The sequence below is a fragment of the Rhea americana genome, unplaced genomic scaffold (assembly GCF_003343005.1).
Source record: "Rhea americana isolate MKP2758 unplaced genomic scaffold, rheAme1 scaffold_28, whole genome shotgun sequence".
NCBI classification, from domain to species: Eukaryota; Metazoa; Chordata; class Aves; order Rheiformes; family Rheidae; genus Rhea; species Rhea americana.
Window position 1 is genome coordinate 999766 of NW_028186401.1, and position 12243 is coordinate 1012008.

A 12243-nucleotide genomic window follows, 5' to 3' on the forward strand; every position below is an offset into this window, starting at 1 on the left:
AGATTTCCATTGGCAGCAATGATCCTTTGATGTACAAACRTAATTGATTGCAAAAAAGATTCATGATGATGTAGTGACTGGTGGGTGTATTTTTGAAGGGAGGAAGAAAGCATTTTAGGACAGCAAAATGACCTTACTTAATCTGGGCAGTGCTGCTAAGTTGGTACAGAGCACAGCTTCTTAAGAGCATTACTCTTGCCTCTTACCTGGAAGTGTGGTACTTTCCTTGCAAATCCAAGCCATGATTGAAGGAAGCTGTGTTAAACAGTTCTTTGGGGCTAGGTAATGCTACAGCATTTTGGTTCAGAAAGCTTTCTTTAAAAATCTCAATGACAACTCTTCTAGTCTAAGCAGCATAACATTCTACAGTGATGGAAGTAATTCTTTAAAACTGCAGGAGAAATTTGTGGGTGTAAAGTTCTTCTTGGAATAATCTATATAGGAGGATTAACCTGTGGCTGGAGTCAGGAGTGGGAAAGCACTTAGTCTCTTCTGTGCCTGGATCTTTGAGATTAGGATCTGAAAGTGCCTGCTAATGGGTTAAATCCTAGGTCTGTGGATTCAGGGCTGATGTTCTGATTTCTTTTGTTTAATTCTAAAGTACTCTAACAGCAAAGGGCAGATCCTATCATCATGGGCCAGGTGCTATTGTTAGTCATATGATATGTGTATATGTACTATTTTTATCACCTGTCATCCAGCAGCAGAAAGAGTTCAAGTCACAATGCACATTTCTGCTTGGGCATGAATGTGAGCCTCTGTGAAGCAAACAAAATCTATTAAAAGGCCTCCAGGTGCATATGTTGTGAAAGGGAAGGACAGGAAGATTGGGTTTCATTTGCTCTGAAGCATGGTGCTATTAGAAGCATGGGAAATAGCTTCACACCAATGAAACACCTCTGTTCTTATCTCTAGACACTGGGCTGCATCTGAGGCAGAAGCCTTCTGTCATGTACTCTGCTAATTAAAAAAAAAAACAAAAAACAAAAAAAAAAAAAAACAAGTTTGAGTGCTTCATTCTCAAAGATCCTGAATTAATGGTCCCACTGCAGAGAGGATGATGATGTAGGGAATTTTAGCTTTAAATTTTAGCAAGATTTACATAAGAACTGCTCCACAGGTGTGCCAAGTGGTGAGAGAGAGGTCTCTGTTAATGCATCCTCCATTGTATTCATTGTGCCCTTAGGTTTGGCGCAGACCTCTATATATAGGCTTCCAATTTCTTTTCAGGGCAAAGAAGCAGCTATGGGGCTAATTTGTTTCTCAACAGTATCTGCCATTGCCACGATTCTCTGACCCAGTGGGAAGAGCTCTTGGCAGAGAGGAAATGGAGACACCACAGAGGAAGACTGCTGGGGAGCTCTCCTTTACTTACTCCCTGTAGCTAAGGTTGAGGATAGAAAATACCTGAGATGGGTGCTTCTTTCWTAGTCCTGTCTCTTTGCAGTTTCCTAACAGAGATAGTACAGTTGAGCAGGTACGCTTCCCAGGCAGAATGTCTGGGCCTCATTTCTTTTCTCAAGCTCAAAGATGGAAACTTATTAAGTCCTTAAGCAGTGAAACGTTTTTATAACTTGWATTGAGTACAATTTGAGTATCTATTCAATTTTACAATGTTGTAATATGAAATGCACTCACAAACACTGTATAATATATACAGTAAAATTGTTTCCAAACAACATATCCACCACATCCTCAGCTGCAGTAAATTGATATAGTTCTGTTGGCTGTTTTAAAACAACAGTAGTTTAACATCAGCTGGGACCTGGTGTATGTTTTGTGTATTTCATATACCATCAAAATCTGTGGATGGGAAGAGCTTTCTGATATTTCTTGTAGGAGAAGGGGGAAGTATCAATGTTGCAAAGGTAGAATCAAACCATATTATGAAAACACAGAAATTTCTTTATATCATAAAAAATTTTTGTTTCTTTGGGAAAAGTAGAGTTCTTTAATAACTTCTCCAAAGGTCTCAGTGGTGTATTAAAAGTCCCCTCGCATAGAGGGGTTTTGATATAAAAGACAGCCCAGAAGTGTGAAAGAGAGCAGCTTGTCTTTGGAGAAAAACGAACTATTTCATGTTCATGATACAGACATCGTAAATTACTCCTAAATGTGAGTTTGCTTTAAACCCCCTTTGTCAGCTTAAATGAATCAGTTTTCATTTAATGCAGATGTGCTGCATGGGAGAACTAAATAGGGGAAAAAAAAGGGAGATCAACATTTTAATCCACAAAATAATAATGCATTACTTCTGTCTAGTTTTTCTGCAACCTGTTTTAGCAATTGATCAAAGCTAGTAATAATTCAAATAAGTGCTAATATGCAGGTATCAAGCATCGGGAATGTATTCCCCAAACAGGTATAAATTCTAAATACATGTTACTGCTACATTGCATTTCCCCATCTTTAATCATTGTCTCTTAGCTGTGTTTTCTCTGTAGGTTTGACTTGGCCTGAAATAGCAGCTGTTACGGCCAAAAAACCATGCTCACCAAAAATAGAGAGATGTAATGCAACCTGTGCTAGTCCATATTAGGAAGCATCTGTTGAAGAACTAAAGCAAGGATTTCAACAATAGGCTATGCAGAAGATGCAATGTAATTAAGTGCTTGCAAACATAAAACTGTTCACTGTATCGGAATCAGGGCCTTCATAACTTTACACAYGGAATATGTTCCACTTGTGTGGATAAATCCCTTCATTTCTCTAGGTCGTGGGTCTTCCGAACAGGTAGTACGGATTTCTCTGTAAGTGTGTGATTGTTTCCTTATGGCTGATAAATAGCAACCTTTTAGAGCAGTCCACCGTTCTGATGTGTTCCCTTCCATCGCATGCAGCAGGGGAAGTTTTTATTGTCAGAGTGCTCTAGATGAGGCCCCTCAGCATGAGGGCAGCATGGACAACGTGAAGCAGGAGGGACTCCATTTTCTTCCTACACTACAAAGGTGCAAAGAGACACAAAAAAAGAGGACATGCAAATGTGTGTGGCATATGAATTTCTTCCCCTTCTAGAGCAGCTGCTCACAACAGAGCTGTACTGAACCTTCACTTGGTTCCTGATAAAACTGAGTGCTAGTTTCCATTAGAATTTAGAAAAATCTAAACTGACGAGTACTAATGAGCAAGAGTGTCTGGTGCATACAGTCCTTCTCTTGGGATATTTATGGCTGTTCAAGTGGTTGTTCCAGATAGGAAGGCAAACAGGTGACTCTAAGGAGACTGACAGGTTGCTTGTCTTAGCTGGAAAATGCCTGTCTTCCCCCCCCCCCCCAATATCATCATAAATCGTAGCTCAGGATTAGATCCAGGATTTGGGAATTGGCACTCTGCKGGCCTTAATTTCTAATGCTGTATGACTTCTGAGCTTCAGCAGATCCATTGGGATCTTGTTTCTGAAAACAGCCTAACAACRGGCACCTATGTGTGACCAAGACGGGAACACCTTGAGGCAGGTTTTGCTTCTGTCCAGACTTCAAGATTCTTTTGAAGTAGTTTGACATTACAGTTGATTAGCCTTAGATGTTCCCAACTGTGACCCTGAGACTGGAGGCACTGAAAATTAGAGGCCATTTGGACCATAATCTCTAACTCTCTGACAGTTCCCTTGTTTGCAGTTTGGGCCTACTAGTTCTGAGCTAGCAGTGGTACTGTGAGACTTCAGCTGTGAAAAGTTACTCCATAAACTGGCAGCTTCTTTCTCAGCTTATCTGCTGCCTGTGTGGTTTGATGTTACACTGTTGCACTCCTTTTTACTTCACTTTGACCTGCTGAGCCAACACAGTTATGGGAGATGAACTGTATTCTCTACTGGCTTTTGCAAATTGCCAGAAACAAGTTGCCTAGCTTTCAAGGAGGTCCATGCCACTTCTTTCAAGGTAGTAAGATAGATAGGTATAATGGTGAGGCCTTTGGTAGAATCTCCCTGGGCAAGTATTTCCATTCCCACTGTAACAGCCTTATTAAGCCATGCTCACAGGTGCTTGCTGTCTATAACCTTAAGGTATCTTTTCTGTCTGTCTTATATGAGTGAGTTTTTGCTCTAGTTGGATGGAGAGTGTACAGTGAAGTTGTGCTGTTAGGAGGAGCCTAGTGTGGCTATTTGAGGAAGTGGCAATGTTTAAAACCCTGTGGACAAATAGATCCAGTGAGCTGATGGAGATCAYAGCACTTACATGTGGTGTCCTGCCACACCATGTGTATTTAAAGACAAAGTCCTGATGCTCTGTGGTAATGTCTGAGTATGTTTTGCAGAAGAATAAGATTTTAACTGATGTGTCCAAGTCGCAGATCAATTTGGGTAACAATCCYTTCAATAAAATCTCTCTGGTATTTTGAGATGGAGCATAGAGTTAATGACTTCTATCTCAAATTTTTGTCTGCTGCTGAGTTCTTCTGAAGAAGTAGATATGATTTGTATTATACAATAACAGATAAATAGTCATGAGTTTGATCTGGTCTGAAAATCACCACATTAAAAAATCTGGGAGATGGATTAAGATGGATCAGGAAGAAGTGATTATTCTCCTATATAATGATGTTTCTTATCAGTTGATGCATACTTTTGTCTGCAATGCTAGTCAGAAAGCAGTGGGTGTACATACTGTTCTGTAGGACAGGGCCTTAAAAATAAGACGACATCTATTTTCTGAGTCTACAATCAGCTCTGATTTGAATGAGCAACCATTTTTTCCTTCCTGAACATTAGACTGCCCACTGGCACCAGCTAGCTGTGGTAAATCTGAGAAGTCCCAACCCTTTAATAGAGGTATGAAAGTCTAGTGCCCAGGGACAAGTTTGTGCTGTGTCCTGGTAGAGGTGAAGGGGGCTCCAGCTTCCCATGGCTGAAGATAGTGGAAAGTGCTGGCTGTGGCAGCAGCTTCAGTAGTGTTTGTTCTCGGTTTCCTTCTTAAGTCATTGCTTGTATCTACTCCAAGGTGGATGCCACAGGAAAGATTTCAAGGAAGCAACTGGTTGGAGCAAGGTCCATGGAGCAGAAGTTTGATTTATTTTTTTCTTTCCTTCAGGAGATCAGTGTTTTGAAAAGAACCTCTCTGTTGTTGTATGGATCAGAACTGCAGCTGCAAGGTAACCAATGCACAGAGCTTTGTGTGTAAAGCCAACAGGAGCTAGTGAAGGGACGTTTCTAGTGATGTCTGTGAGTTTTGAATTGGGTCCCCTCATGTGCTGGGTAGCCTATGGTGATCTCGCAGCTCCGAGCTGTCCTGTAATCTGTGATTGCTCCTTTAGCTCAGGCTGCGTTAGCCCATCTCCTCCAGYAGGCTGAATTCTGTAGCAAATACTTCGCCATCATGGAAGTCTCAGAGTTCTGAACCTTTCCCCATCAGTCTCACGTCTAACCTTAAGCAACTTGGTCCCCAGGCTGAGCAGACAAGGTTGCTGAGTTGTAGAATTTCAAATGCARGAAACAGATTGATTTAACTGTAGCGTGTTTCTCTTGGTGTATCTTTAAATGATAAACATCCTTCTCTGTTTCATATCCCCACCCGCTGAGCTTATTCAAACTAAGAAGCCTGCTTATATTCTCTTTAGATTTTGCTTTTTCCTCTCCTGGGATGTACATGTAGCTGATAACTTCCACCTTGTTTCACCTGCTTCATGGAATCCAGCTTAAAAACCTTCTCTTTTGTGTAAATAGATTAGATTTAGATTTGAAATTAAGTTACTGTGTTAGATTTGAAAATTTCTTTTCTTTGAAATGAGTGCATCATCTAGATTAAGTCACAATGTCTGACAGACACAGAAGCAGGATATTGATATTTTAAATGTGGATTTGATAGCCATTTAAGGAGAGCTAATGTCCTATTACTGGTTGCAGAGAAGCTTTGTGGCATCCTRTCCTTGTAACTCTGCAAACTGATGTCTGACTTCTAGTTTAAGTTAACTTGTAAGCCCCTCAGCATATGCCTCAATGAGAAGTTTCTTTATTTAGTTTTTAAGTTTGATTTCTGTGTGCAGGAGCACTTCTCTTCCCCACCCRTATCCCTCTTGTGTTTTGAAGAGATGATTTTTATTTTTGAGTGAAACTAGTAAAACCCACATAGTGTGAGTGCCATGGAAGGGTGCTCTGCTCCTGAGGCATAGGGGCAAATGATGTTAGGGAATGCTTACACATTCCCTCCTTCTTCCTGTGGCACTGAAGTAGCAGCACAAAGGAAAATGCCTTTTGGGGGCTTTATATGGATGTTACAAGAGAGCTGGCAGAGGCCTACCTGAGGAAGAACTGAAGAAGAATTTTTTTAAAGCAGGAATAGGAAAGGGTTTCTAGAAAGAAATCTGGCTTTGCACAAAGGACTCTATAATTTTGCTTTTATCTGTGACTCTTCACAGAATCACACAAACTCAGAATGGTTGAGGTTGGAAGGGAGATCATCTAGTCCAACCTCACTGCTCAAGCAGGGTCATCTAGAACAGGTTTTACAGGATCACATCCAGGCAGGTTTTGAATATCTCTAGAGAAGGAGACTCCACAGCCTCTCTGGGCATCCTGTTCCAGTGCTCTGTCACCCTCACAGGGAAGAAGTTCTTCCTCATATTCAGGTGGAACTTTCTGTGTTTCAGTGTGTGCCTGTTGCCTCATGTCCTATCCCTGGGCACCACTGAAAAGAGTCTGGCCTCATCCTCTTGACACTCTCCCTGAAGGTATTTGTAGACATTGATAAGATCCCCCCTCAGTTTTCTCTGGGCTAAACAGGCCCAGCTCTTGCAGCTGTTCCTCATAAGGGAGATACTCCAATCCCCTGATCATCTTGTAGCCCTATGCTGGACTCTCTCCAGTAGTTAGAGACATTTCCATGTCTCTGTTGTACTGGGGAACCCAGAACTGGACACAGTGCTCCAGATGTGGCCTCACCAGGGCTGAGTAGAGGAGGAGGATGCCTCCCTCGACCTGCTGACAACACTCTTCCTGATGCACCCCAGGACACCACTGGCCTTGGCCACAAGGGCACATTACTGGCTCATAGTCTGCTTGTTGTCCACCAAAACTTCCAAGTCCTTCTCTACAGAGACTTTTGTGGAAATGCATCCAGAAATTCTCTGTAGATCTAGATGGAGTGAGGTAGCTAAAATTACAAGGAGGAAAATTAAGGAGGGGAAAAGAAGTGGGAGAGGTGAGGATTAGGAAAGGAGGTTGCTTTTTTGATGAGTCTGGGAAATGCATTGGAAGGGAGGCAGAAAGAGCAGAAAAGGACTTGGCAGTTACGGGGAGAATGTGCCAAAAACCAGACAGTGCTAGACCACTTTCGGTGTGTAATAGGAAAATGTCATTTGGGACAGTTGCTCTGGAATTGCACATCCATTGGGTTGCCATAAAAAGCACTGAACATAAGGCGTTTTCTACTGCAACTTCAGGAAACTGTATYATGCTTTTGATAGGAGTAGGGTCTATATTTTCTGCGATCCTAAAGAGTTCAAAGACTGCTGGACTGCAGAAGGTGGGATGATAGCTCTGTAGGTAACTCGCTAAGGAAAAAAAAAAGAGCCTGTGAATAAAAGCCAGCTGATTAGCTTGTGCAGTGTTGCATGCATCTTTGTGCTGAGCATCCAAGGATGTATTGCCCTACTCCCAGCACCTAGCAGTCCAAACTTTGTGGAATTTTTGGCTGGGAAGAGTGTGTAACACACTGTCAAAGTGGCTGGCAAAAGAGTAATGTCTCTTGTGCCGAGTCACCTACAGCATATACATGCTGTGTTATAGGCTGACTTGTTTCAGCTCATATTTCATATGAATTTGTCTGACTTTAGGAGTCAGGAACACCTGACTCCTAAACTACTATGCAGTTTGGTTATGTATGCTCCCTGCAATGTAAACTTCTCTGACAGCCTCCTGCCTATGTTTTATGGCCTCTCATGCTTTCACACTAACACTTAACATCTGTACCACAAAATTGGTAACATCAATTTGTTCAAATAAAGAATCCACCAAGCATTTAATCCTTGTTTTAATGGCTGATGTTTATTTTAGTTTGGGGTTTCATGTGCTCATGGAGGGATTCTCTGCCCATAGTTCATAAATCACATAGGGCAGGAGTGAGACTCCTCTGTACTGGTCTGTTTTTGAAGTGAGGCTCTAGAGAGGTCCTTTTTTTGATGCTTACATAAAGTTGACTCACTTATATCAGTTACAAGATGCAGATACATTTGATCTGGATTTTTACCCTTGGTTTCTAGTCTTTTGCTCCTCTTCATAAAATGTCTGTGATGTGGAATGTGTGCATTTCTTTTGTTCTGTTTATAATTACTCATTGATTCAAATGGGTAGTTGTGTGTTTCCACCCTGTGTGTGATTATGCTGTAAAACTGATTGTGTGTGTGGGAAGCGAAAAGATGCAAATAGAGACTGGTCGAAGGTAGTTCTCTGCAGGAACAGTAAAGACAAAAAGGGTTTTTAAAAATATGTGTGTGTATATAAAGAAAAGTTACCCTACAGAGGAATTACAAATATAAAAAGGCAAAACAACAACAAAAATGAGGGCTCCTAGTCTAGCAGTTTATATTGCTTTGCTTTACCTCTTCTTTACTGCATCACCAGTGACCACCTGAGCTCTTCGTAGGCTCCCTTGAGTCTATTACACACTGCCTGTTTTAACTACTTGGTAAGCTTACTCTTAGTCCTCTCCTATTCTCCAAGTGTAAGAGCCCAGATTCTCAAAGTTAGATCACTTTGGCTGTATTTCTAGGCAAGCCTGTGGGGTGGTAGTTTTCCACATACAACCTCTAATCCCCACCACCCTGTGGAAGGCAGCCAGTCCACAACTTCAAGGAAAACTCATGGAGGGAGGGGGGTGGGAGACTTTTTGTGCAAATCAAGACTACCCAGCAATTTGCCAAAGGTCCCTTTACACACTGCTGCTGTCCAGAAATCACACCTTCCAGAGTTTTGTACAGCTGCAAGGAGGTGCTGARTGGGATTGGCAATGCTTGGCCAATTCCTTCATCCCCCTCTGGAAGGGGGAGCATACCAGGCAGCAGCACAGCATATGACCATGGCACGACCCCTTCTCTGTCCTGGCTCCCTGGAGCCCAAGTTGCAATCTAGCATAGTGAGTTCCTCTGCTGGGGCAAATGGCTTCATTTCCACCAAGAAGGAGATTGGGAAGTGAAAACCTTGAGTACTCTGAATTTATTTTCTTCCACTTCACTATTTTTCACAGCTCATTCAGTGCCAGACAGACTTTTTTTTGAGTCCCAAGGCCTTAACCCCCAGTAAGAGTAACTTCTCTACAGATAGGGAATTTACAGCAGCTGAAAGCTTTGAATTTGTCAGGGAATTACTAAAGCAGTAATTTGATAGGGAAGTGGTGCTTGCTTCCAGAAAGGGTCTGATTGCCAGCAGCAAGACCCAAGAGGTCAGGGTTCTTACTGGAATAATCTTCTGCTTTCTAATCCTTCCTCTCCCATCTCTTCTCTGGTATTTAAATGATAACCTTGGAAGTACTGCAGCTAACAGTGAGTAGCTCTGCAGGGGAATGGATGGATGAATGGAATGAACAAACATATGGGAACTTACAGTAGTTAAAAGCCATCTCCATTTTGTAGTAGACAAATCAAAGATTTACTCATTTTTCCTTCTTCCTAGTATAGTTCCATTTTATTTTACTGTATTTCTCAAACACTTAGAAATTGTACCGATACCTTGCTCTRAGGCAGGGGAGCATGTCATGGTCATCGCGATTTCACTGTTTTCTGGAGCTGCCCTGCAGTCAGTGTGACAGCAAACACAAACTTGGTAATTTTCAGCTATGCTGCTGGCATGCAGAGCCTATTATTTATGAGCACCTCAAGATTTAATTAACCCTTTTGCTTGCCCTGGTGCATCTGTCTGTCTTGTTAGACCCAGGGGGATATTTGCAAACTCACCTTAAAAAGATTCAAATTTCATGGTTGTTTTCTCAGTTTGAAAATATGTACCAAGTGCTGACAGCTGATGCCTTGGGCACAAAAGCATGTGCAGAGCTATACTGGAATGAGTGCTAGGCAACTGTGAACAAGGATGGAACAGACACGTGCAAGTATATGAAAATATATGAATGAACAGAAGGCAGGCAGTGTGTTTCTGGTGGTTTACGGAGRCTCACGGCTGCTGCAATCTGATAGCTTGAATAAAAGAAAGTCGCTGAGGGGAAACTGATGGTCTGGATGCTAGTGCAGTTACCAGCCTAGGAAGGAAGGGAAATTCAAGCAGAATTATTGTAAGAGAGCTGGTAAACAGATTGTGGAAAAACAGGRTCGCTGAATAAATGTTTCCCAAGATCTACCCACTGCAGGATGGTGCTTTGTTAAGAGGAGGTTTTAAATGAAATCTGCAGAAGATTAAATAGGGGCTATCTGCTAAGGGAAAGCAGTACGTGTAGTGTGAATCATGGTCTATCCTGTGTCRCTTTTACATTGAATTCTGTCTTCCCACTGTTTCAGGACCTGTTACGTATTCCACTCTTTCCTTCACTGGAAGAACTCAGCATTAATACTTGTGTCAGTATTTTAGTGTATTCCAACCTGAGCARTAAGCAGATGTAATTTCAGTGATCCTTGGCAGTTCGTATCTTACTGCAAAATAAATTTAACTGCTTCAGTTGCTTTTCTTTCATTTTACATCTCAAAACATGAATGCGTTTTTCATAATTGCAGTGAATTGAGTAGGTTCAGTTTTAGTTCTGTACTTAATTTCTCCTTTGTTCATGGCTCAGCTGCTTTGCACATCTGCCTTTGAGCTGTGAAACAGATTTTGCCTTTCAGTTTAGAAGAGGACAACCTGCTAGTATATTAGTGCCTTAGTTTAGAGGGAAGGAGGGAGCTTTAATGGGTAACTTCCGTGCTCTAATTTTTGTGTTAGCAGTAGTTGACTGCTGCTGCTTTTTGTAGTCCTTCGAATGGCTCCTTTTTCCCAGGTTCTTATAACTTATGTCTACCAAGGCCCAGCTAGTCTAGAGGATCCCCTGTTTTTGGTACACAGATCACAACGAAGAGGTATATGAGCTCTCTGCATGTAGGTGGTCAGTGATTGCAGCTGCTGGTGCTAGTGCTCATGCCAATAGCAATAAATGAGCAAAGAAAGCTTGAGAAGGTCTTATCTAGCCTGACCTTCTGCTCTTCTGGGTTTCATCCAGGGACTTCTGCAGCTGGCCAATAACTTGCATTACAAAACTGTCTGGCTTAATTTAAAAATTTAATGATTGAGGTGCAATCCTGTGTTCTGTAAATTTGCTGTAATAGTGCTAGTAGCAAATTAAAATGCAACTGATTGTAWTACTGACTACAGGAATATCTTACAGCTTCCTTACCTAAGGTGAGTTTAGGCTGTACATTGCATTCCACAGCACAGTCTCCTATCCCAAAGTTTTTTTTTACAGTAGATTTTTCCATAATTATCACTTGTTCTTTGTAGCAGAATGATRCTTCTCTCACAAGCAGTATTTGCAGTTTCTGCATTTTTTGTAAGAGCATGATTTCTTGGTTTGAATTGCAGCTAATTCTTTGTTGTTCGGTCTCTCTTCTCTTTTCCCCTTCTCTTTCCATTTTTCACATAATCTGATGATTTTATGCAAATCCACTCACAGAGGGGCAGATTTACTTGTAACAGAACCTCTCAGTTCCTTCTTCTAATGGCCAAAGGACATTTTGATTAAAAATCAACGTAATCTGAGCTTACACAATACTGCTAGTTGAGCATGAGCATTTTATTCTAATCTGCCAGGTACAGCCAGAATGTACTTTAATAAGTAGTTTGCCTTTTAGAAAAGAAGAGACAAAAGAAGACGAAATCTACTAGTGACTGGAGGGAGAGAAGAAATGCCATTCGACTTACCAACGAGTACACAGTAGAAACTCTGGTGGTGGCAGATGCTGATATGGTCCAATACCATGGTGCAGAGGCTGCCCAAAGATTCATCCTCACAGTTATGAATATGGTAAGTGTGCATCTTACTCAAAAGAAGGAGGAGCAAGAGCAGAGATCAAATGCAGAGTAGGTTAAAACCAGCTTCCTTGACAGCTGAACAGGATAACAGGTTTTGATTTGGCTTTGCTGAGTTTTTAAATACAAATAAACTAGGTYAGAAAACCCTTTTCCATGTTTAGGTGTGATCTGAAACACAAAAGTACAGTGTGAATTTGGGAATACAGAGCTGAACCTCTGGCTATGTGAAAATCAGTCTGGCAATGTTGCCTCAGGTTCGGGCACTCTCTTTCAGCACAGTGCAACTTACCTTSGTCAGGCCCAGT

At 41.6% G+C, this 12243-nt stretch overlaps 1 protein-coding gene across 1 annotated transcript in view; it reads left to right on the top strand.

Moving 5' to 3' along the window:
• Positions 1-12243, top strand: part of ADAMTS17 (ADAM metallopeptidase with thrombospondin type 1 motif 17) — a 191445-nt gene that overhangs the window by 4389 nt on the left and 174813 nt on the right. The window contains exon 3 of the mRNA XM_085308753.1: positions 11758-11930. Within this exon, the coding sequence (XP_085164879.1) occupies positions 11758-11930 (173 nt within the window). The remainder of the gene's footprint in view (positions 1-11757; positions 11931-12243) is intronic.